The sequence below is a fragment of the Macrosteles quadrilineatus genome, unplaced genomic scaffold (assembly GCF_028750875.1).
Source record: "Macrosteles quadrilineatus isolate MER2022 unplaced genomic scaffold, UCM_ALF_1.0 Scaffold_1__1_contigs__length_201487025, whole genome shotgun sequence".
NCBI classification, from domain to species: Eukaryota; Metazoa; Arthropoda; class Insecta; order Hemiptera; family Cicadellidae; genus Macrosteles; species Macrosteles quadrilineatus.
The window spans coordinates 185,018,189-185,043,587 of record NW_026542594.1 but is presented as its reverse complement, the minus strand read 5'-3'; the positions used below and the strand labels follow the sequence as shown (position 1 = coordinate 185,043,587).

The 25,399-nt window shown below is 29.7% G+C and overlaps 1 protein-coding gene across 3 annotated transcripts in view; it reads left to right on the top strand.

The window, feature by feature from the left end:
- LOC128991569 (protein kinase C, brain isozyme-like) overlaps positions 1 to 24,179 on the top strand; it is a 188,791-nt gene extending 164,612 nt beyond the window's left edge. For 2 of the 3 annotated variants that reach the window (XM_054414584.1, XM_054414575.1), the window contains exons 6-15: positions 4,484 to 4,640; positions 6,389 to 6,617; positions 8,437 to 8,460; positions 13,115 to 13,246; positions 13,962 to 14,135; positions 14,856 to 14,947; positions 15,836 to 16,037; positions 17,028 to 17,216; positions 18,266 to 18,406; positions 19,154 to 24,179. In XM_054414584.1, the coding sequence (XP_054270559.1) occupies positions 4,484 to 4,640; positions 6,389 to 6,617; positions 8,437 to 8,460; positions 13,115 to 13,246; positions 13,962 to 14,135; positions 14,856 to 14,947; positions 15,836 to 16,037; positions 17,028 to 17,216; positions 18,266 to 18,406; positions 19,154 to 19,306 (1,493 nt within the window). In that variant the 3' untranslated portion in view covers positions 19,307 to 24,179. The remainder of the gene's footprint in view (positions 1 to 4,483; positions 4,641 to 6,388; positions 6,618 to 8,436; positions 8,461 to 13,114; positions 13,247 to 13,961; positions 14,136 to 14,855; positions 14,948 to 15,835; positions 16,038 to 17,027; positions 17,217 to 18,265; positions 18,407 to 19,153) is intronic. The other variant, XM_054414591.1, reaches the window with a different exon arrangement.
- Positions 24,180 to 25,399: the final 1,220 nt, after the last annotated feature.

Here is a 25,399-nt window from a genome sequence, read left to right as displayed (position 1 = left end):
GCGGGATTTGAACCTGAGACCTCGGGCTCCGAAGCCCCGCGCTCTACCATTAGACCAGCTCCCTAAACGGATTTCCAATAATGAGATTCATGGTATAGTTACATATTACGTACTCCTAAACCACTATTGCTACTAAATACTAACTTTTGTATCTATAATTTAGGTATTACCTGAGGCCCAAGATATTGAAGTCAACTTCTAAATTCCTAACAAGAAGACAGTCATGCGACATCTCAAATAGCTTTGCCTTTCCTCCCTAAAAAAGTAGTACAATCGAAATAAAAAGGGGTTGAGATATTTGTAAATCTAGGATGATTCCTATATCTTGACAGCATAAACACTGAGTAAATCGTTGTGATTCTAAATTATTGTCACACTTTTGAAACTATATAAATGAAAAAAAATATATATAACTTATCATCACGGGGTGAGACTCAATTGAAAGAGAAGATTCTAAAGTTTGCCACCATTTTGGTAAAAATCGTTGCAAAATTATCCTCCACAGAAATGTTTAGCTTTTTACTATGATTTTAAACTAACACACTTTTACCTCTCTAAATCTAAAAACTTCATACTCAACGTCAAATTGCTACATTTTTTAAGTAATCAATAGTAGTTAGTAGGGGTAGTTGTGTAACAATAATTTAGAATCACCATGTATTTTAAGTGTATACTATCATTGTAGTGTGATAGTCTTTGATCATTTATAACATAAACGTGAGCACAGGGTGGTTAATATAAGGGAGTCCATATTTTGGTCATCTGTAACATAATGGAAAAGATTTTTTAACGGAAATTAAAAAAAATATGAGTTTTAATTATGTTATACCAACCAAACTCAGGCTGTAAAACAAATATTAACTACTCTATCTGAAAACTTTAATTCAAACTTAAAACCACATTACCGTTATGAATATTGAATACCTATCCGGAGCTTAACTCTAAAGCCGGTCCCATATTCATGAATACCGGAGTAGGGTCTACAAGTATCATATAGCTGTAATGCAATCAACGGGCTGAGTATATACCTTAACTCATACTACAACAAGGCTCCATCTGCTACGTTATGGCATACTGTATCTTCCTTCTCATGAAAGATGAAACTGTTATGTTTAAATATAGTCAACCAACGTTTACGAGGAATTTCTTAGACTATTACACCAAGAACATTTTCCCATTGAAATAAAATATTTATTACAGTTTTTTAAACTAGCATTTTCAATTCAGTTCTTAGAATTAAATATTTTTACTTTACTGCATGGATTTTTACTCCACAGCACTAGTACCGAACCAAAAAGGGTTAAAGAGCGAGAGAAAAGAAGTAAAGTTGCAATACTTCGAACGTCAACTTATCAGCTGTTAAGACCAATCTAATTTATTATAAAACTAGCAGAGTACCCGTCCTTAGTACGGGGTTGGCAAATAAGTATAAAATGTTTATTGCAGTTATACTCGATCTTTGCGTTTGCAATTAAAAATTCGCAAAATATCACAAATTATTCATGAAATTAAAACCATAAACATAACTGTAAACAATCATACTTTGACAGTTCTCATAGCGTATCACAGTTTTTTTGCTTAGTCCAAATTAGCTGTTTTCATAAATAATGGAAAAAAATAATAGTGCTGCACCCTGTTGGTAAATCTTATAAATTTTGAATGCTTTTGCATATCATAGAACCAACTCTTTTAGTTGAAACAGCTCGCTAAATTCTTTAATTACCTTTAAATACGAATACTCATAAGGTTAACACGGGGAACTGCAGAGCCACTGGGGCGGAGCCCGAAAGGATTTTTGAGATAAGAATATGCCTATATGTTAATCGGGAACGTGAGCTATAATCATGCCAAATTTCAGCCCAATCCGACCACGTTTACTTGTCACAAACATACATACATCCAAACTTTCTCATTTATAATATTATATATATATAATATATATACAGGGTGTTCTTTTAAATGAACACCCTGTATATATATAAGTAGGATGAGTGGTGCAATGAGTGGTTGGTAGAATGAGTAGACGCATTACTATCAGTGGCAGTGAGAGGTTATAAACTAAAACATAACCTCTCTTGGAAGTTAGGAGTAGTGGTTGTTTAAAAGATGGTCAAAGGCAAAGTAGTGTACCCAACTTACGTAAATAGTGATTACGCAATCGTTACATAAACTACCCTAAAAAACGGTTTATTTAAATTTGATCATTTAAAACACTTTTAGGTTGGTTGATTAAACAGACTTATTAAGTTTATATCTTTTAATTTAGTTTGGAAAAGTTATATATAAGATTTGAAATGTTCAAGCACTTAATATATTTTCTTAAATTTTGTTTTCAATTTTTGTACACTTTAATGTTAAATAAGGTTTTTAAGTGCAAATATTTTTTTAACGTACAATAAGGAAACTGATTCGTAAATGTGCAACTGATGTGAAATGGGAACTTTGTTTCATAAGCGGGCAAAAACAAGTGAGTTTAGTAACAATTATAATCGTAATTCACAATGTTGTTCATCCCGCATCAGTGTAAACTACGAAAACATTCTATTCAACAACATTTAACACAGTTTTCCTTATTTGTAATCCTCAGTTACATAACAATTCTGTAAAAACCAAAATTCAAAATTAGATTTATTTTTTTTCTTTCTGTTTAATAACGGCTGTTTAACTAAAAAAGAACGATAATTTGTAATTATAAAAACTCTTTAGGCACAAGAGTAGAAATACTGAAAAATGTTGAAATAAATTGACGCATTGTACTTTTTGAACGCTACGATTTATGTTATTGTATAATTATTATATTTTGGTTAATAATTTACAAGCAATCGAGTATGAATATCAGTATTGCACGAAGACGAATAAATCGTAATTGTATTCGTAATGAATATATGCAGTATATGCAAATATTTAATGAAAATATCGTGACCACAAACGTTTATTGAAATTATCTATTTATAACTACCAATTTATTAATGTTATGAGTGGTAGGGAGCGAGCTGGTCTAGTGGTTAGAGTGCGTGACTTCGGTCCCTGAGGTCCTAGTTTCAAATCCTGCCAAATCACCAATGATTTTTTCTTCCAAGTGATAATGCCGCAACCCCTATCTGAAGTGATGTGAAAACAATCCATGGTTCGTGCCTAGCGTCCCAGAACAAAAAAACGTCCTTAATGTTGGGGAAATATCTTTAACTACTTGGTCTTGTTTTTTTTTTCTATTTCGGTTCAGTTAAAAGTTGAAAATTAGGATTATAAAATACACTTAATGATACCAAAGGGGCTTTTAGTCTTAGCATCTTCTGTTAATTTACAAGTATAAGGGGAAATGTCCTTTACATCGTTTTAGGTATAATTATTTTAATACAATTTAATACGGCTTCAAGGAATCTTTTACTGCAAATTTGTCACGAGTACTAAATAATGTTTTGACACTTATCATTCATCGTTTAACAAATACATCTTATACGTTTAAACAAAAACTTGTTCTTATTATATATCAAACATTCGTTTCATTAATAAACTCTCGTTCGATTTCCATAGTGAAGTGTTGTTTGAGGTAAACGACATAGAGTAAATATTGGTGAACTAATGAAACTTTGGATAACTGTTTGCTAGACTGAGCGTTTCAATAAGTGCTGCAGTATTGGGACCATACACAACAAACACTATTCCCAACGTTTCAATAATGCTTTAAACTCTATTTAAAAAAAAAAAATACTTTGAGAGCTAGCTCATACTTTACTCACCGAGCTATAACAAGATAATGTTTGTAGTATTTATTGTTAAACGTTGACGTTGATTAATTGAAAAGTTTTTCAATTAAATTGAACTGATAAATAGTTTCTCTCTAGTTTTAACTTTAGAGTATTGTTCCTATTTTCGCTTTTTTATTTCTCTCCCATTACTTTTTAGGACGCTATGTTCTAGCCCGGGACCGTTTTAAAATTACTTCATACTAGGCCTAGACTAGATGGCTGCGGCATTACATACTATAAGTTACTTGGATAAAATCCATTTGTGATTGGCGGGATTTGAACCCGAGTAGTATGTCTATCACTTGCGTTTATCGATCTACTTACTAATTTTATCAGACAAAAAACAATACAGTAGCCTATATACAAATAATTATCTCACTAACACATGACGAAATTGTTAACAGTATCGGCCGATTGTATAAGACTGAAACAAGAATGATTTTACCACAGTTTCCAACTTAAATATCTGGAATACCAGAAGACATATGCATCATTTTCACAATATATCAATAATACGGAGGCTGTGATACTATCATCCCATGATACTATAGAGGCTGTGATACTATAAGTCCAATTATTTACTATTCATCTTTTTAAATACCATCTTCATCTTTGCACATTTTAGTTTAAAGATGTAAAACAAATTGATTATATATTTAGTTTGTATTCAATCGATTGTTTATTCGATCGACCAATGTTTATCGAGTTTATTCAATCGATTGTTTGTTTTGCAGTGCGACAAGGAAAGAACCTGATCCCGATGGATCCCAACGGATCTTCGGACCCTTATGTGAAGATGAAGCTCATTCCGGGGGATTCGGACAACGTGAAGAAGAAAACAAAAACCATCAAATCCTGTTTGAATCCTGTCTGGAACGAGACGCTTGTTTTGTAAGTAACTGATCCTTATCACTGTCATGATTTCAACTTGAATATTTGAGTGAAGGATAAGTGTAGAACGGAGTGAAATTACTTGTGTGGACTTTTACTGAATAAGATTACCTGTTTTCTAGACAGGACCGTTTAGTAATTTCCCGAAGATAATGGACATATTGACCCCGTTGAGAACTATCAAAAGATGTACAAAACTGTATGTACCACCATTACACACAATTGAAATACAATTCTACAGTAAACAAACCAAAGTTAATTCAAAAAAGGTCAATTAGACAGTCATACTAAAAACAAAATATGGGACACAGTTTATGCTCCGTAAAATAATCTTTTCATTTACTTGAAAACAGTTGGTTATGCAATGTTATGAAACAATATTAATTTGTATAAACCATCATAAACTTGTACTTCTGTATATTTTAGAAAACACAATAGTGGAATACCTGTCTGAACGAAATAAATTATAAATGTTTTACAGAAAAGAATTTTACCAAAACACGCAATGAGCGTGATATAAAGAAGTTTAAATTGTTTTCAAATGCACAACCCATAACATACGGGTGGATTCCCTTTTTACTACCTGTTGCAGAATTTCCACTCAATGTTTGTAGAAATTCATGTAGCTCGTGAAATTGAAACTTTAAATGTAATGTAAAACCAAATTCAGTTAAAAATTTATAAATTAAGTCCCAATAAAAATCTACAACAATGCGTCTTAAGAGAATTTAATAATTAAGTGAACCGCATGTGAATGTTTATTTTTCATTTTACACATTTATTTATTTAATATCAGTCATACTGCTATATTGTGTTAGGTTTTTTTACATTTTCCCGTTACATTTAAAGCGCAATTAATCCTTTTTTTATTGTGTACGAGTTTTTTTTTATCTACATGTTACTAAAAGTGAAAAATAGCATGCAAAACTGATTACAAAAAAAGAATCAATAATCTTGCAATCATACCTGGAACTTTTTTATTTTACACATTTTATTTTTATTTACGTTTAGTCATAGACTACACCTTTCTTTAAATAATAACCTTTTCTTATGTTTCTGTTTTATATAAAATAATACTACTTTGGTGTATGTCCACTAAAAATATTTGTAATAAACTCGTTTGGATTTTTTGTTTTCTCAGACGGTTGCCTCACAAAAAAATACGTTGATAATCTCCCTTTCATTATTCCTTTTTTCCTTGAAGCCCTACACAAAATACTTGTATTTTGTAAATTTCCGAAATGTTACCCTTTCAAAACAAAACAAAAACAGTTTTTGTAATTTTCTCTACATTTTTCCGTACAACTACGTTTTGTCTACGTTATACTTGTATTTAAATCCTATTTAGATTTTTATTTTAGATGTGCTTCACATGCCCATTGTATGCTCCTCCCAAAATATGTGTAAGGTTCCCTTTTTGGTTTTACCCCTTTTGTACTTGATTTTTCTCGTTTTTGGCCATTAATAATTTGATCTCTTCTCAATTTTCACCATTTATACTTGATTAGTTCTCACTTTTACCCATTTATACTTGATTTGTACTCGCTTTTGACCACATATACTTGATTTGTTCTCGCTTTTGGCCATTTATACTTGATTTGTTCTCATTTTTGACCATTTATACTTGATTTGTTCTCGCTGTTGACCATTTATACCTGATTTGTTCTCACTTTTGACAATTTATACCTGATTTATTCTCACTTTTGACCATTTATACATGATTTATTCCAACTTTTGACCATTTCCAGCGAACTGAAGCCCGAAGACAAGGACCGCCGGTTGCTGATAGAGGTGTGGGACTGGGACCGTACCTCCCGCAACGACTTCATGGGTTCCCTCTCCTTCGGAATCTCCGAGCTCATCAAGTCTGCCGTGGAGGGATGGTTCAAGCTGTTGACAGAAGAGGAGGGAGAATTCTACAATGTGCCAGTACCCGAGGAGGGAGTAGACATCACCAGTCTCAAGACTCAGATGCGGGTGAGTCTAAAAATTAAATACCTACGTTACCTACTAAAACGTTTAGTATTGGTTATTAAATGTCCAGCGTTCAAAAATTGTGTAGTATTGATTTTTAAGTAAGAATTGATTTTATTGTCGGGGTTTTTTGTGCGTTAGTTTTGAATTTTTTCTGGACAGTTTTTTTTTTTTTTTTTTTTTTTGTTATTGAATAGTTTTTTTTTATGGAATTATAGTTTTCAGTTTTTTATTGATATTATTATCAGATATTGTTTTTGTTACCACCTTAGTTTTTGCTATTATATTACTTTTGCTTTAAGAAGTATTTTCTATTTAAAGATTTTTTTATTACAGTTTTTAGTATTTTTGTATTTTTTTTTGTATTTGAATTTTTTTGTATTGTATTTTTTTCTATTTATTTTTTTTAATTAGTTTTCTTGTTGGTTATCTTCTGACCAAAAGAAAATGTTTAAGTTTTTCTTTGTGTATTTTGTTAAATTATTATTAAATGTGGGTAATTTTTTCCATATTTTATAAAAAATAAAGTCTCCAAAATATATTTTTTTTTTTTGTTTATTTCCTTTTGTTTTGTTATTATTTGATTAAACTAGTGTAACAGTTATTTTTTTCGTGGTGCTATATACGGCATAAACATTATTTAGAAGTGAAAACTAATTGTATACCGTTATTAAACATTTTAATTTGTTTGTTTTTATTCAATTTTATATTTAAGCACTTCAACCTTTAGTATATCATAATTAAGGCAAGGTTTGGCAAAGGTAACGGTAATTTGTGGTGATTTTTATTTTAACTTTGGTCTCACACATTAACACATGTATAAAAGCATCAATGTATCACTGTACTTTGTTTTACACAGTCCACACGTGATATGATCACATTGTATTTTATACTTGTTATGCATATACACATTATCATTACTATTATTGGTTCTTTGTGTTATTTGTGAGATATATATATTTTTAACCTTGTTCTTTAAAATGTGTTTAAAAAAAGTAATTTTTAGAAAGTCTTTCTTCAAAATGATGTTTTAGGGACAAAAGGCTGTGATACAACATTTTAGTCACATATAATTGTATTTTTTTTAGTTCATCTTTTAACATGACCTACTTACAATAAGTAAATATTGATAGTTTAAATGAAAACCAATTGGCTAGTAGGGATTTTTTTAAAGGAATATAGTTCAGCTAGCTCACTTAGGAAAATTAGAATCCTTGGGCTTATAGATACACTATAAAAGAACACAAAATTATAAACATATTTTTTCGTCCTGATGGAGTACGAAAATATTTTTCAACGATTGTTACTTGTATAGTAATTATACAGGTATATGATATGAAGTATATGAAAGGTATATGATCTTTTCAGCCTATTCTTTGAAGATGTCCTAAAACCAGGATAAAATATCAGTGTTATATTTTGTGTTATTTTATTGTGTAAATATTAGCCCCTTGACTCTGATATTCTCAAATAAGCTACTCTAACTTTAATTCTAAAAAAAAAACATTCTCTAATAATTTTATCTATATAATTTTTTATTCATTGACAGCCAAAGTACAAAAGACGATTGTGTGTTTGTTTTAATTTAGTTTAAAATTATGCAGAAAAACTGGAAAAACTAATTTGCATGAAGTCTATTGTTGTTTTAAGCTACACAACTATCATAATGTAATGTTGATGCAAATGCAATGCTTGAGTAAATGGTAATTAATACAACAATATAGGGAACTCTTGACTGGTTATTGTGTAATTTGATGTTTCACTAAATAATATAGATTGTAAAGCAGTTGACTGCATTCTTGTATGTCTTGGCTGCTCCCAGGGATCTAGAAATCAGACGAGACCGGTGGGTTCAATCTCCCACAAACAACCGCCCCATAGAGTTCATTTAGATTCCATTCTCAAAAAACAGTACAGGCTTCATACCGAGACCTTTACTTAATATTTCCAAGTATAAATAATATATATATATATATATATATATATATATGACTGTGTGGCATAGCCTCTTCGAATGCAAGGCCAAGGCGCTGGTGTGGCAACGTCGCACCGGCCGGCGTAGACGCTCCATAATGAAGTGCAACAGCTGTTTCGCTGGCCGGGACAGCGGCGTTGCCACTTTTGTCTCGCCGCAGCCTTATATTAGATAAGGCCTATGCCTGTACATTATTTTGAACTATAATTTTGTGTAATTGTATATCACGGATTTCTGCGATCTAAGATCTTGGTATTGAAGCTATGCTGTAGTTTTGTATAAGACTTTCATAAACTCATTTGCCATCTCAGAGGGCAGCAGAATAACTGCTACCAATGTTCATCACATCAACTTTTATAATTCAATTTATACAGTACTTTATTTTAACATAAATCCAATATACACGTGTTTTTTTATATTAAGCTTTATCTTGGATACGTTTAAATAGTTTTATGCATTTTTATTTTAAATTAAATAAAAAAACTATTATACTCTAACGTTTAATTAATATAAAAATTATTAGAACTTTACAACTTTGTCAATATGATTAATACTTTGCAGACTTGTTTAACTGTTTTCTAACAATAAGGTCTTTTATGGGTCTATACTATTTAACTCAACTGAATTAATTTAGTGCATAAAGTTGAGGTTAAATTGGGATCGTAAAGCAAGTTTTACAATAATTAGCACTAGTGTTGTTTATACAAACGTATAACGTTGCGGAAAATTTTGTTTAGGGAAACCATTTTTTAATTTTAATTCTGATGTTTTACAATCTCTAAACGTTTTATAGCTTTTTAATGTTTACGTTGAAAAATCTTCGAAAAATAGCTTCAAAATGTACTAGGATTTGCAATTTACTCATTTGTAATGAAATTTTAACATTGACAATTTAACTATAACTTATCAATGAAATATTTAAAATTGAAAAGAATATTTGTGGGCTCTGAGATGGCGTAAATTTCACCTGTCGATTGCAGCAATTTTAGCATGGAGCATGGTGCATGATCGGTAACTATTGAACTTTAGGTGCATGACTTAGTTTATAGTGGAAGTTTCAGGTCTTAAGAGTGCAAAAAACTTTGGTACACTTTTCAAAGGAAACCTGGACGATATTTGGTTTCATTTTGAAACTTGGAAAGTTTTTATTTAGATTATTCATCCTGCTTATATGAACCCAAGCAAGGTGAAAGGTTTTTGGAAAACAACCTAAGGAAAATATTTTTTTAAATAATATTTATTTTTAATACACTATATTTTTTAAATAACCAACAGAATATCAAATGAAATAATGAAAATGATTTTTTACTCTGTCATGTTTATTATTTATTTAATACGAAATGTAACAAAATACATTGAATTAGCAACATTTTGTTACAATGAGAATGGCATTAATTAGTTTAGTACCGTGCAATTTGACCTAAATCTCAAAATCAAAAAGTAAAAGCTAACTTAAGACTCTAAATTATTCAATATAAAGTAGTTCCCCGTATTGTGTGGTAATAAATAAGACCATTTTGAGCGTCGGTGTGGGGAGGGGGGAATAGCAAAAAAAACTACGATAGATTACAAACGAGAATGGTACTGTTCGTATTTTATTTTGTTAAAATAATCGGTAACAGAAGTATAAAAGGGTAAAAATTTCCATCTTTTGAAAATTTGTATTATATAGCTTAATAACTGGAACATTTTTTTAAATTTTTTAGGATTTAAAAAAACCCAAATTATTCAAAATAATAAAACTGTTTTAGGCATTCATTTTAATACTTGGGTCCTAAATTTTACAATCAATTTCAGCTTCAAATTTAAAACAGAAGAAATTTGACATTTTTTTTAAAAGAACAACCACATGGCTTGGTTCTCAACATGATGTAGGTTATCTCGCCATTTCTTTAGCATAAGATTGTGTTACCTTATATTATGTGTATTTTTGTTAATATTTTCTTAATCTAAGTTTGCCCAGATGTTACATCAGGCGGATAAAAAATTGTTATCTGATGGTAGCCGCAAAAAAATATTATTTATTATACAGGTTTAACTTTGTAACTGATCCCACTACTTGAAAATTGACCAGTTTAAATTTCTAAACAATTATTATGATCAGAAAATGTTTTGTGATATGGGGAATAAAATCATTTATAATATTTTTGGGGGTTTTCAGGCGATGTGTTTTCTCCCTGCTCTCCATCATAAAACTTGACACTCTTAATGGTGTAACTTTTTATCATACATTACGGGAACTATATTGAACAGTTTGGAGTCAAACGTTAGCTTTCATTTTGGATCTAGAGGTTAGGTAATTTTTATGTGTTTTTTTTTTGCAAATTTCACCATACTATTTTTTTTACTTTTTAATTTACTTAATAAATTTTCTATTTAGAATTTTTTAACATCTAATATTATTCCTTATTGTTGATACTATGTTATTTAATATTTTGTTCCTACAGGTAACAACAATGTTTCGATATATGAAATGTGTAATAACTTTCCTTACAAGGATTTTTTTTCTATTTTCTTTCCGCAGAATCTTTTTCCTTCACCTTTTCCTTGCGCTACCATTATGGAAATCTTTTTAGTCATAATGCTACATTTTTAATACGATAGAACTGCATTCAGCGTTCTTATGTTTGTGCTAAAATTGTCATTCTCGATAACATCATTGTGTTTTTATTTTTCAAGGAGTGCCCTGAAACTGCATGAAAGACAATTTTACTTAGATATAAAGCTTTAGCCATATTTTATCAGTCTATGAAAACGCTATACCTGCTAACATTGAGTGTTGATACTGTAATTGGCATTTTATTGCACTCGTTAAATACAATAATTAAATATCAATATGTGTTTAATTAATATATAGGGTGTATCTCGTAAGGCATCCTATATTGATGTCAGGCAAACCATTGGTCCTACAATGGTGAAATTTAATTTATTTTCAATAAATTGACCTCAATGGTTTAACTTAAAAATATAGAAAATTCCCAGAAAAATCCAGGGCATTCTAAAATAGTACAAAACGTTCCTCGTTAAGAGCAACCATTTTGAAACAAATAATATACGGAAAGAATAACTTAAACTGTGGTTATTCCAGGTAGGTTAGGTTTGTTTATAGCTTTACTTACATGTTTTTTTGTTTACTAAACAGAAAAATCACAAAAACTAAAAAATCACCTAACCTAAACTCTCCACAGTTTAAATAGGCTTGGGTAGTATCTTAATTATCATGCAGGATTCTCGAAGAATATAAACGATTTTCAATTATTAAGAAATTTGAGTTTCAGAAAGTTACAAAAAGCAAACGTATGGAGCAGACTGAAGATCCTTGAATTTATCTCCCTGTTCTAAAAAGGCCCTCTTTGGTATATCCTGCGTTAAAAAACGTTTTCAAAATGTTTGAAAGAGTTTCATTTTATCATTGTAAAACCAACAGTTTGTATGAAGTTAATAGTGAACACCTTATGAGATAATATACCCTGTATTTTGTTATAATGTATTGGTCATGTATATGTTTGAATCTTGTCAAATCCATGAGGAGTTTTTAAAATAAATGAAGGTTCGATGTATTTCTGGAATGAACTTTAATGCATTTTGATCAATTATCAAGGGAATCAGCAACAGGAAAGGGCACGGCTAAATAGAATCTCATTTGATTCATACAAACTAATTACGTCAGCTCAGTTGGGAGACTTAGACATCTATATGGAGCTGATGGGTGTCCAATGCAGTATCTGCAGTCGATGTGTCTGTTACATATCATGCTAGAAATGCTCAACTTGAATCAAAATGAACTTGATACTTGCAGAATTGTTCATTTACTAGTTCTCGAGTTAAGCATGATTAGAGGCAGTATAAAGTAGTAAGTTTGTTATAGTAAATATTCAAGCTTATTTAAGTTGTAAATAGTTGGTTTTGTTCAGATTGTATCAGTATAGATTGATAAGTACGTAAAATATGTTTTTGTAAAATTTGGAATGCTACTGCAGTGAATCTTTCATTTACTTATTCGAAATGCTCAATCAAATAATAATTTATTGTTATTCAAATGCATTGTTTTCTTTCTTTTCTTAAAATGGAAGCTAGAACTAGGTTGAAGTAATAATGTTGGGTATTTTTAACTCATATTTTCTTATTGTTTTTGTGTCCAATATAGTATTAACCATATCAATTCAACTTGTAAGTTTAAACAATACTGTATATACAAATAATTTCATTCTAATTTAGCAAAATAAAACTAAATATTATGTTGTACTTGTTGCTATATAATAATTGAACATTTTAATAGAGTTTTTTAATTGTTTTAAGCACACTTTCGAATTTGTCGTTACAATTTCTATTTTAAATCAAATATATAATTTTGGTTCCTTACTATTTCATTGTAAAAATATTCCAGTTATCTTCCTAAATTTAATGAAGATAATTTGTAATTTTATTTTTTTATTTTACACTATTGGAAATTACTAGCTTTTTTTAGCACAGTTGTATTATAAACTTGATTGATATTTTTTTAATATTACCTATTATTGAACAGAAAACGTCCATCACTAAGAAGCAGCCATTGGCGCAAGATAAGGAGGTTCCTCACAACATGGGCAAGAAGGATGTCATCCGGGCTTCCGACTTTAACTTCCTCATGGTACTTGGAAAAGGAAGCTTCGGCAAGGTATGTGTTGTCATTAATACCTTAGGACATACAAGTTTATTTTCTTCAAAGATGAGGGTAACTAAATTTTACTGTTTCTGTTAATAACAGCAGTTAAAAAATGGCAGTTCCTCTATAAGGCGTTTCTGTTATTTGTCCTTTCATGATGATCAACCTTTCAATGATTGGTCACTAACATAGTAGATTACAAAATCTTCCCAATAAAAATCTATGCTAGGGTTGCATTTTGGAAAGTAAAATTAAAGTTAAAACCGATAGTGACAGTATTGTATTAAACATCTTATTGGCCTAAAATTTGGAGGGTTGAAGGTGGTACATCTATGAAGTACTTCTATTATTAAAGCTTTCTAGAGAAGAGTTCTAATTTAGCTATTTTTGATCAAGGTACTTTCATTTTGTTATTTGCTAATGCAATACTTAAAGCTATAATGGATCCTTAGCCTAAAGTACTGCATATGTGTTTTCGTGCTCTATACTAACAACATAGAACTAAATATTTTAGAGTGCTTTATAATGTAACTAGTGATATAATGAATTGAAAATGCAACCACCGAGTCAAAATTATTACTTATAAAAATAATTATATTATTAATTACGATAAAAATATTAAAGCAAATAATTGTTGCCAAGTAAATTTTTTTATTTCCTGTGTAATTTGATTTTGTCTGCATACTGTAATACTGTACTAAAAATCTTAACTAATATTTTTTTTAAGGTCATGCTGGCTGAAAGAAAAGGAACAGACGAGTTGTACGCTATTAAAATCCTTAAAAAGGATATTATTATCCAGGACGATGATGTGGAATGTACAATGGTAGAGAAGAGAGTTCTTGCTCTATCTAGCAAACCTCCGTTCCTAGTACAGCTACACTCGTGCTTCCAGACTATGGTAAACTTAAATCATTTGAACACACTAAAAATTATATAATCGTTTAAACATTATATTTCGTCATCGCTCAAAAAGTTTTGTGATTCTTATAAACATCAAAAGTGTGTAAATTGGGGTAAAGTACTCCGCAAAGTAGATAGAGATAAATGTTTGATAACACTTAAAACGTGTATTTACTCTTTTACATTTTACTTAGAACATGATTAATGCATATACAAGTTATTTACCTTGTTTTAAGTCAACAGGGTAAGTTTAAATAAAAATGTTTTAAGTATAACATATATTTACATTTATACAGTTTTCCTACAGGATGGTAAATACAAATAATAGATATTTACCAAGTTAAAAGCATACGCTACTTGATATTAATGACAAATACTATGCTGATCAAGATATTAATCACACAAATACTAAAAGTTAAAATTTGAATTGGAAATTGTAAATTTCCAATTTATAAAATAGTTTATAAACTTATGTTTTCAGATTTAGTTTTTACGTGTGTTTTTAGCATATGGTGAAAGAACTCAAAGTTTAAACATTTAGAGTGTTAAGATCTTCTGCAAATGTATACAAATTCAGTCGTACACACCTAAATTAACAAACATTTTTATTCAAAAGTAGTGTACCCATAAAATTTGTACTCATGTGTATTAGTTTTTCAAGAAAAAATTTTATATTTTTTGCAAATATATCTAAATTCTGGTTTATTTCTTGTTTCAGGATAGGTTATATTTCGTCATGGAGTATGTGAACGGAGGAGATTTGATGTTCCAGATTCAGCAATGTGGAAAATTCAAAGAGCCCGTGGCTGTGTAAGAGACATACACTTTCTATCTGTAGAACTTTCAACAGTATATGTTACATTTATATAAATACATTTCATATATAGGGTGAAACAGTGATCAAGCTATGTAAATATTAGATTACAATATGAATAAATTATTTAGTCATGTTTTTCTATTCACTGTCAGATACAGTGTGTTGTGATCAATATTTATATGTAGGCTATGTAACATGCACACACGATTTATATTTATGTATACAGCACATGCATTAATTGATGTTATAGTTAAACTCTTTTAATGAAGTACAGCTCTTTGAATCTACTCTATAAATCAGTACAAAAATTGAAGGGTGTTAATTTATTTTGTTATTTCTTCTTTTAGAGGTTAAACTGATATAAGGAATACGGTGATAGTCAAGATAAATCCTGGCAATAATGGTATGGGAAAAGGGATGTTTAATGCTTTAAAAAATGTATTTACTATCGTAACTGTCTTATTTTGCATTGTTTATTGTTAAGAAAATAACGAATTAAATATTTGATGAGGTTGAGAAAATCAAACTTAATGAAATTCAAATAAAATATTTTAACAAATTAATTGCTATATTTCAGTGCTTTAAATACTGAAAGAGATAAGTAGACAGCCCATAAAACTTTAAAAACATCCTTTGTTTACTGTTATATTTTTTGTTTCAATTTTATTTAAAGTAAGACCTTAATATAAAAAAATAAGTAGATAGCCAATCAAACTTAAAAAAAATAGTTTACAGTTTTATTTTTTTTTTTCAAAATTATGTTTAAAGTCAATACATAATATTGAAAAGGACGAGTGGACATCACATCAAACTTTTAGTAAACAGTTATATATTTTTGTTTGAATAATGTTTTTAGTCACTATCCTAATATTGTTTTCCAGATTTTACTCAGCGGAGATCGCAATAGGACTTTTCTATTTACATTCCCGTGGCATCGTCTACCGAGATCTCAAGCTAGATAATGTCCTGCTGGACCAGGATGGTCACATCAAGATCGCCGACTTTGGAATGTGTAAAGAGGGAATCACTGGGGATAAGACCACCAAGACTTTCTGCGGCACGCCGGATTATATCGCTCCTGAAGTAAGTTTTCCCCTTGTCAGTTAGTTGTCAGTTTAGTTTCGTGTTGGAAAATCTTATGAAAATTACATGAGCTAATGTCGTTTTGTCCTGTAAATTCTTTGTGAAAGTGTCACTACTTGATACCTTTGTTATCGAATTGATTAATTATCAATCTACCATGAGATAAAGAAATAATGTCATAAAATAATAAAATGTTATTTAGTATCTCATTGATTTATTATTTTTTTTTTTGTATAATGAGATTGGATGTTTTCCATCAGATTGGTGTAGATTTTTAGTGATTTACCCTTTTGTAATGTAGGATAAAGTAGGATGAAACTCAATAATGCATGATTTTTTTGTTCTCATACTACTCATACTAGGTTCAATTAATTTGAAATCAAAGTTTAAAATTTTGTATTTTAGTTAAAATATTTGTTGCCAGTATAAATATATTATTCTTGAATCTCCTTCACAGAAAGTGGTACTGATTCCAAAAAATCTATATATCATAGCGTTTAATTTTTAAATACAGTTTTTAAATATATTCTTTGTGAAATTGTCCATATTTATTCTAGAATATTCAAAACTGAAAATTATTATTTACAATACGGCAGGCTATTAAAAGACTTGTTGATCAAACAGTAACCTGATTCTTTCTAAATTAAAAATTATTTAATTCTTAAGATTAGTGCATTGTTGAATAAACATATCATAAATCTGTTGTTATCCTGTCTATTGCCCTAAAATGTCTTTGTCTTGCACACTGGACGCCATACTCACTTGTGTTATCTATTTGTTTTCCTTAAAAATAAGTTTAACAATAAATTGTTAATTTTTTCTTTCTCTTTATTTTATTACATTTACTTTGCCTTTTTATTGATATGTACTCTAGATGTTGTTTTAAGCATTTGCATTCTTGCCTTATGACTGTTACCAATGTATGCATTATTGTAATGGAATTAGGCTCTTTGTAGGAATAAATAAATAAATAAATTATAATTATTCCAGATTATCCTGTATCAACCCTATGGCAAGTCAGTGGACTGGTGGGCCTACGGGGTGTTGTTGTACGAGATGCTCGTAGGTCAGCCTCCCTTTGACGGGGAGGATGAGGAAGAGCTGTTTGCCGCCATTACAGATCACAGCGTCTCTTATCCAAAGTCACTCTCCAAGGAGTCCAAGGAAGTCTGCAAAGGGGTGAGCTTAGAGAATATATTTTAGCAAAACATAGGAAATTTCTAGGAATTGTAATAACTTTATTTTCTAAATTAGCTTTTATTTTGACAAATTGCATACAATATAAATCTATTATTTTTCCCTCGATGCAGATGTCCACCTTCAGAGTGGTACTAGGGCACTACAGAAAACATTAATATGGTACAAAAGATTTTTCCAACTGTAATAGTAATGAGACGTAGTGTCAGCATTTATTATTGTTTTCTCCAAATGTAATAGTTTCTGAGATAGTCAATGGTGGCCCAGCTCAGTGTCTCACTGTGTTTATTACGACGATGTAAACTAGCTACAGATATATCACACAAAAAAGCTGTAAAAATAGTAGTGCTCCATTACTGATTAATTAAACGAACAGATCAAAATTGAAGGATAAGAAAATATGTTAACTACGTTAAGGGTTAATATTATTATCATTTGGTCTCAATAAATTGTTAAGATAATATTGAATAAATATTTGGAAAATAAACTTTTGAGATCACATAAACGCAGGTATTTACCTCTATTTAGGGTATATAAATGTGACCAGGAGGCTAAAACGCGATAAAATGACGAAAATGTAAGTTCAAATTGTAGTAATATGACACGGTTTTTCTCAGAAGAGCCCATAATTAGTTAGGTGTGAATTGAACTTCTATATGGAATACGGATATGTTTGCACTATAATATGGTTGGTTAGCCTGCTTGTGTGTGTCCAGTTTGTATTTAAATATTTAAGTTGATTCATGCTTCTTTTATATTGTAACTGTTGTTTTTTATAACAGCCAAAATGTCAGTCATCAAATTTCTAACTTTTTATACTTTTATATTTTATTGTACTCATTTATGTAACTATTTGAAGATTGCGTAGTGTGTGTTTAAGTTTATCTAAAAAATGTTTTGTATATTACCTTTTTAAACAAATATTTGTAACTATTAAATGTTGAAGTATTGATCTGAACCCCTTAAACACATTGATTTGTAAGTAGTTTATTTGCTGCTAGTACATATAACTTGGTTTCTTCCTTTGTCAGTTTCTCATGAAGAACCCCACCAAAAGACTCGGGTGCGGGGCTCGTGGGGAGGAGGATGTGAGAGGTCATGCTTTCTTCCGTAGGATCGACTGGGACCGCATAGAGAACAGAGAAGTCCAGCCTCCTTTCAAACCGAAAATTGTAAGTCATATCTAAACTTATATAGTAAAAGTATATGGTAGTTATATTAGTAATGTTAGGTAAGTCGGTGGCGCCAGAAATTTCAGGTCCAAAGGCAGCGGATGCTACCCTACGCTGAAAACTCCTAATGGCAAAATTTTCAAAATTACCATCATTATTGTAGCCCTCAAATCTAAGAAGGTTGTTGTAAATCGATCTCAAAAATCTCAAACGGGAAAAAGTTAAGGGAGTGGGAGTTACATATCAGCCACTCTGTATAAGAATTATATTACACGATAAAATGACATAAGGACATTTATTATTGTCAAATTGCAAATTTTCAAGGCAATAAAGTAAAGTATTTTTAGCAATTTATTATTAATAATTATTATCTTTATCGACACATTATTGTAATGCTTTAAACCTTATAGTAATTTGCTTAAACAAAATATATTTAAAATTTTACCCTCCCAATTAAAATTAAAAAATGCATTCAAAAAAAAAAAATTGGATGTATATATGACACAAGTTTGTTAAAGATTTTATAAAAATAAGTATAATAATTTTGTTTAGAACCCAAAATTTATTAGCTTTTTGTATATTTATTTATACCTGATTTTATTAGCCATCGACAAAAGATACGAGTAGGAACATACGATTACTAAATCAGTAACAGAGAATAGTAGAAATATATGTATATTTTCCTTAAACTCAAGCCACTACCATAATTTTACAAGAGAAAATACATCTTTATACCTTTATTTCCAGAAACACCGTAAGGACGTAAGCAACTTCGACAAGCAGTTTACATCTGAAAAGACAGACCTTACGCCAACTGATAAGCTGTTCATGATGAACCTGGACCAAACTGAGTTCATGGGCTTCTCCTTTCTCAACCCAGAGTTCATCCAACACGTTTAAAACTGACAATCTCGCCAACTGTTCGGTATCTCCACCTTATACAAATACAGTCCTCGCCGACATCTACACTACTCTTGGTACACGGAACTACTATATTTTACTATTTATGTGATGTTATTTCCTAATTTTATATGATAATACAGGATGTGATCCTAGTCCAAATGCTTCAAGCAAATACAGGAATTTCTATGTATGTTACCTGATGTTTAATTGTTGAAATTGTATTGTTTTTAGATTAATAAACGTTTCGAATTTTAAACATGTGAGACTTACATACAACACTCTTAGACCTTCACACTCAATGTTTATATGTGTGTAGTAAATAAGATTGTAGTACGCAAAATAATTAATTGGAATTCCTTACATATGAAATAAGTATTAAGAAATTACATGAGAATTACAATTGTGTCTTATTCAATTAAAATTATAAACCTGCAGAACAATCAACTTAAAAAATTACATACTTCTACTTGCTTTTAAATTGTTTACTAAACACATGCAAAAGTCCAAATTATCATAAATGTATGGCTTACAAAGAATTCTTGTACCCTTGGAATTAAAATACAACTTTCACAGGAAACTTTAATTTATTCCAAATATTTTATTATTTCCTGAACTATAAGTTTTTTTAGTTCAAATTAAAATTCGATGTTAATACTCTATACGACATTGCATTTAGTTCTCCATTCGGGTTCCTGGACCACAAAAACTATATTTTCTTTCCCGTTTAGTTTTCACTATTTCACAACGATTGAATTTAATTTAGTTTTCCACTTAGTTTGCCCCAGACTGCGGTGATTACATTTAGTTTGCTCTGAATCCCAACCGTTGCATTTAGTTCCCCGTTTGGTTTGCCGTTAGGCATCATAATTGCATTTAGTTCCCAATTTAGTTTGCAAGTCGTGTGTTAAGCTTACATTGGGGTACGAGCTCCACCCCTTGTAGCAAAACACATCGGCTTTGTCGGCCTACCACTCATACATAGGTATCTTAGATAGGTGTGTTTGTTTAGATAAGTAGTTCACAATGTATTCTATTAATCGTTAACTGTTCAAATAAAATGTCTTTAGAAAAATATGGGTAGTAGGCCTGATGATGCAGTTCCAACATTTAATGTTTTCTGTTATGTCTGTGTTAATTTGAAGAACAATAATTTTTAGGTTGAAAGTAAATAAATAATTTCCAGTAAACCTTCTTGTGTTGATTTCATTGTTTGAGAAATTAAATATGCTTTTGTTCACCATTATTTCCAGGAAAGCTATTTAATGTGTTTATGAAAAACCTTGAACAAGATTTCTTTGAACAAGCCTATCCTCTTGGAATTATCTGAGGGCAAGTTTGGATTTAACCATTAGTTGTTGGTAATAATTTTTAAATTCTATTGCTGAGCAAACTACTGATAAGTACTAAATATTTCAACAATAAATTGTTTTCATAACACATACAAATCTACTTATGAAATTTACTAAACAGTCATGTTTTTTTGTATTATATTTCACATTATTTTCTATAAATAATATAGATTGTGATCTGAATTTTTGACTCAAATAAGAAATTATTTCTCTATTGTATGTAAATGCTCAGCTGATACATAATTACCTCCCAAAAATCTAACGAAATTAAAATAAGTGTCAATAAATGCCTGTATTTGTTCACTTAGGAGAATACAAATCGGAAAAATGCATTTTTATTATTTTAGGATTCGTCCTATAATCGATGTAGCTCTAATCATAGTCCTTACAGAAAATAGCATTTTAAAATTTTAGTCGTACTATTTTCAAAACTCATTTTCCTAAAAAGTGTATTTGCGAAATCAAAGTATTTTTCGTAAGAGGTTTTGTAGTGTATTTTAGAATGTAACTTAGTTATACTGAGATAGATAAGATCATTACTATATTGTATTTACGAGTGCCAAACTGTGTTTAATTTCCCACTATTTTACTGTATATTTTCAGCAGTCTAGACTCTTGAAGATTTAATGTAGAGCATTTTAAATCATGGTTTCCTATAGTCGACTTTTCCATAATTTGATAGTTGGAAGAAAGTCGTCAAAAATCTTCATTCCATATTGAAAAAAATCTTGGGTAGACCATACTAAATCAACCAAGCTGTTTCTTTAATAGTAAAAATGACAATGCTCTGTAAATCTGTATTCTGCTCTTCCATAGACATATGAAACGTTCTGGTTCACCAAACGTATGTTGTTTTATTTGTAATTCATAAGGGCGAAATACTTTTAAATGGTAACACATTTTTCAGCTTTTCTTCACCTATTTCTGCCAATTTTTAATCCTTATGGTTGTGCTTCTCTTCGACCGACATATCATCTTACCCATTTTCACTCCTGTAAATACTTCTATGTGTAAATACTCTCATCAGTGTGCGGTTTTGTCGAGTTTTAAAAATTAAAGACCAAATTTAAATGCTATTTCGCTCCTGCCTTTCCCGTATCTTGTGATATTATAGTTCTTGTACCGTAGCATTTTTGTCTTAAATATTTAGTGGGATAGATCATTACTAAACCTTTTCCTTTGTTTGTATCGCGGATATTTAAACATATAGATTATTAGTGATTCCATTCATATTTAAAGTCTTTCCCTGAAATTACCTTAAAAACCCCTAAGAATGGAAATAGTTATAGTATGATAGTAAGCACATACTAATGAATTTTAACAGCACCAATTTAAGGAATTAAACTATGTTGAAATATTTATTCATAAAATATATTTCTGTGTTTCAACGGTTTACATTTTGTACAACAAATTCTCAAGTACCAATTAAATATTTACTAATATACATGTCAGCTTAAGCATTGAAATCAATGTAAAGCTAAAATAAAGTGTTTACATTAAAAATTAATCATATAATTTTCAACACTAGAAACTTAGCCCTTTTACCTTTTGTGTTTTTTAAGCTAGTAAATTTAATATTTAGTTTTAATTGTGAACATCTGTTATAACTACTTCAAATCGTATTGTACGGGTAATATAAACATGTGACTCTATCTCTAGTGCTACAAAACTAACCTATAACATTCATTACCACCCATGATATGGTTGTCTGGTTTCTTGCGGTAATTCCTGGTAACAATGGTATTATGGTTGAGGCTATAGTAACCATGGTAACCGACTTATTTGTTATCTCAAAATGCTGTCTTGTGACATTGAATGTTCAACCGAAAGGCAAGTATTAAAACACTTCATAGAGTGCCTAATAATGTAACTACGTTGATATTACTTTACCATTTACACACACTTTTAACTTCACTCAAAATCCAAAATCTGTCACCAGAAATCCGATTAGAATCAATTAATCTTTAAAAATAGTTCTAAAAGAACTTCTATAAAAATCTATGTCCTACCATTTTGGTTATTTTTCGGTAACTTTAAATAATTATTTAAATTTCAACCATGTAAATAATGACACTATAATAAATTTTTAACCTAAGTTAATTTATAATCCTGTAAATGCTTATTAGTATTTAAAAATGTTATCGTGTTATATTTGTTGATATAATTAATTTAAACATTCCATTTTTGTCGTTTTCGATGTTGCTTTTTGATATTTTGTAAATACCCCGCTAAGTGCTATTGTATTATTGTTGGATGTATATGTTGAATAGAGTTTGTCATAACATTTTGTTATATACCGAAATATTGTAAAACTATAATTGTTAAGTGTATTAGTGGTTTAATTCGTTACATAATTGTTTTCCTCGTCTCACAAAGTAAGGTGAACACCTAGGTTTAGTTTGTAGTAACCTCTATGTTTTCTCTTAGTAATTTAAAGTTAGTTGTATTTCCTTAGCGATATGGTAAAGAGTAAAATTATTTTTCATGGGTTTAATTGGTCTCGTGGGGTACACTTCCGTATCTATTGTCAAAAACAACCGAAAGAAAAATATTCGACATATCGATTATGTCATTCGATATATCGTTTGGAACTTACCAAACGATATATCAAATAAAACAATCGATTTATCGATCGATATTTTCATTCGGTTGTTTTTGACAACAGATGAGGGAAGTCTACCCGTATCGTGTACTTTCGATAACAATCTAGAAGCTATGGTAATTAAAAACCAAGTATAAAAAACTATTGAATAGCCTAGTTTAAATATGGCAATGTTGAACTAAATTTAATTATTTCAAATAGTAAATTAAATGTAATCTAACTTTTGACATTATTAAACAGGACGAAATTTTATTTTACAAACCATGGCATTTTAAAGTTCAATATTTAAGTAGAAATAAAACTTCAATATCAAAATCAGAGAGATCTTATTTTTTGTTTTGTACTTTCTGAAAAGTTTTAAAATATAGTAGTACAAAAGAAGATATTGTGTTTGTTATAACAAAATCAATTAATCATCAATTAGGTACACAAAACACACACTCAGAAGTAATTATTATGAACTTGATATTTTCGACAAAACTAGATTATTAGTGGGATATGTGTCAAAAGTAAAAAAAACTGAGCAAAATGCTCACTTTTTCTATGCTAACCAATCGAGATAAAATATATAGAATAACAATAATTATGTATGGTAAATTTTAGTATGGAAACTCGGTCATTTGCTAAAATGTATGAGACATTCTTAGCCTATCTGTTGATTTTTCAAATTTTATTGTAGATAATTTATTGTGCTCATTATTTGACCATTGGACTCAATTCTGACTCAAGTATTTTATTTTAAAACGCTCATTCACCAACAAAATTACGATTTGTTTCAAATTATGGTTTACAAAAATATAGTAGTGATTTTACTTTTGTTATGTTTTATAGGATTTAGGACCAGGTGTAGAGTTATAATTTATCATTATATATTTGTGATATTTTTACCTATTTTAATGTCTATCATACGTGCATGTAAATTGTTCAATTTTATTATCTAAAGTTTGATTTTTTTATTTTTAACCATTTATTGTAATGGAAATTTTAAGAACATGAAATAGTAAAGAAAAAGTTAAAGCAAACGTTCGATGCCTTAACTTTATTGAAATGAATTATAAAATACTAAAATGTTAACATCTGTAGTATGTTGCAAGTTTTGATGTTTTTTTCTTTTTCATTTTTTTTTAATACTTACGAAATTGAATAATGCATAAAAAATACTTACCAATTTAACTTTATTGTATGACCTTTTCTTACTTATAACATCAGTTAATACAAAACATTCTTTGTAAAATTTTTTTAACATTATGAAAGCCATATTTTCAAAAAATGATACTCGGTAGAAACGTTTGTCAAAATTGAGTCAGCATTGGGGCTTGAGTCACTTAAGAGATTAATATTCAATTCCCCTCTATAAATATATATATTTCTGAAAGGCCTAAAAAGAAGTGTAAATAGTTAAGAGCTGATGAGCATTAAGGCGTTCCATTCTAATGTACAGACTGTAGTCAGAGCCCCTGTAAATATACCCTTCTGCGTAGTTTAACATAATTATATTTAAGTTGCTATTTAAATCCTCATAGAACTAATTTTTTCTTCGACAATTACAAAATATTTTGTTGAATCTTAGGATTTTCAGTTTTTTCCTATTACGGTGACGAAAATCTGTAACATCTACAAACTACATTGTAATAACTATCACATTTTGAATGTTTTCTGGTAATATTCCTAACACTCTCAAATACTTGTTCTTCACGTTTTCGGAATTCTTTTAGGATCAACTTATAATGTCCCATTACAGTTATCAATGTATTTATACTTTTAAGTAACACATTTTCACACCTTAAGCAACACTATTATTATTAAAATTTTTTTTGTGCATAAAAATATGACTAAAATAAAAACTAAAATATCCAACCCATAAACTAATCATAAGACATTTGCTGTAAATGGTTTTAAAAATTTAGTGGTTACATTGTGAATTTATTTATGTCTACTTATTTGTTTATAAGATTGCAATAAAACTTTAAATCGTTAAGAAGAGGAATGGTACTATCCTATTTCTTGGTTAACTTTTAAGATTGTAAGTACTGTAACTCATATGTTGGTGCAACTTATGTTTACTTTACATATTCCAAATTAAAAGAAATTATTACTTCTTATAGTGTGTTTCACTGCTTAACCTTTTACCTTCTATTT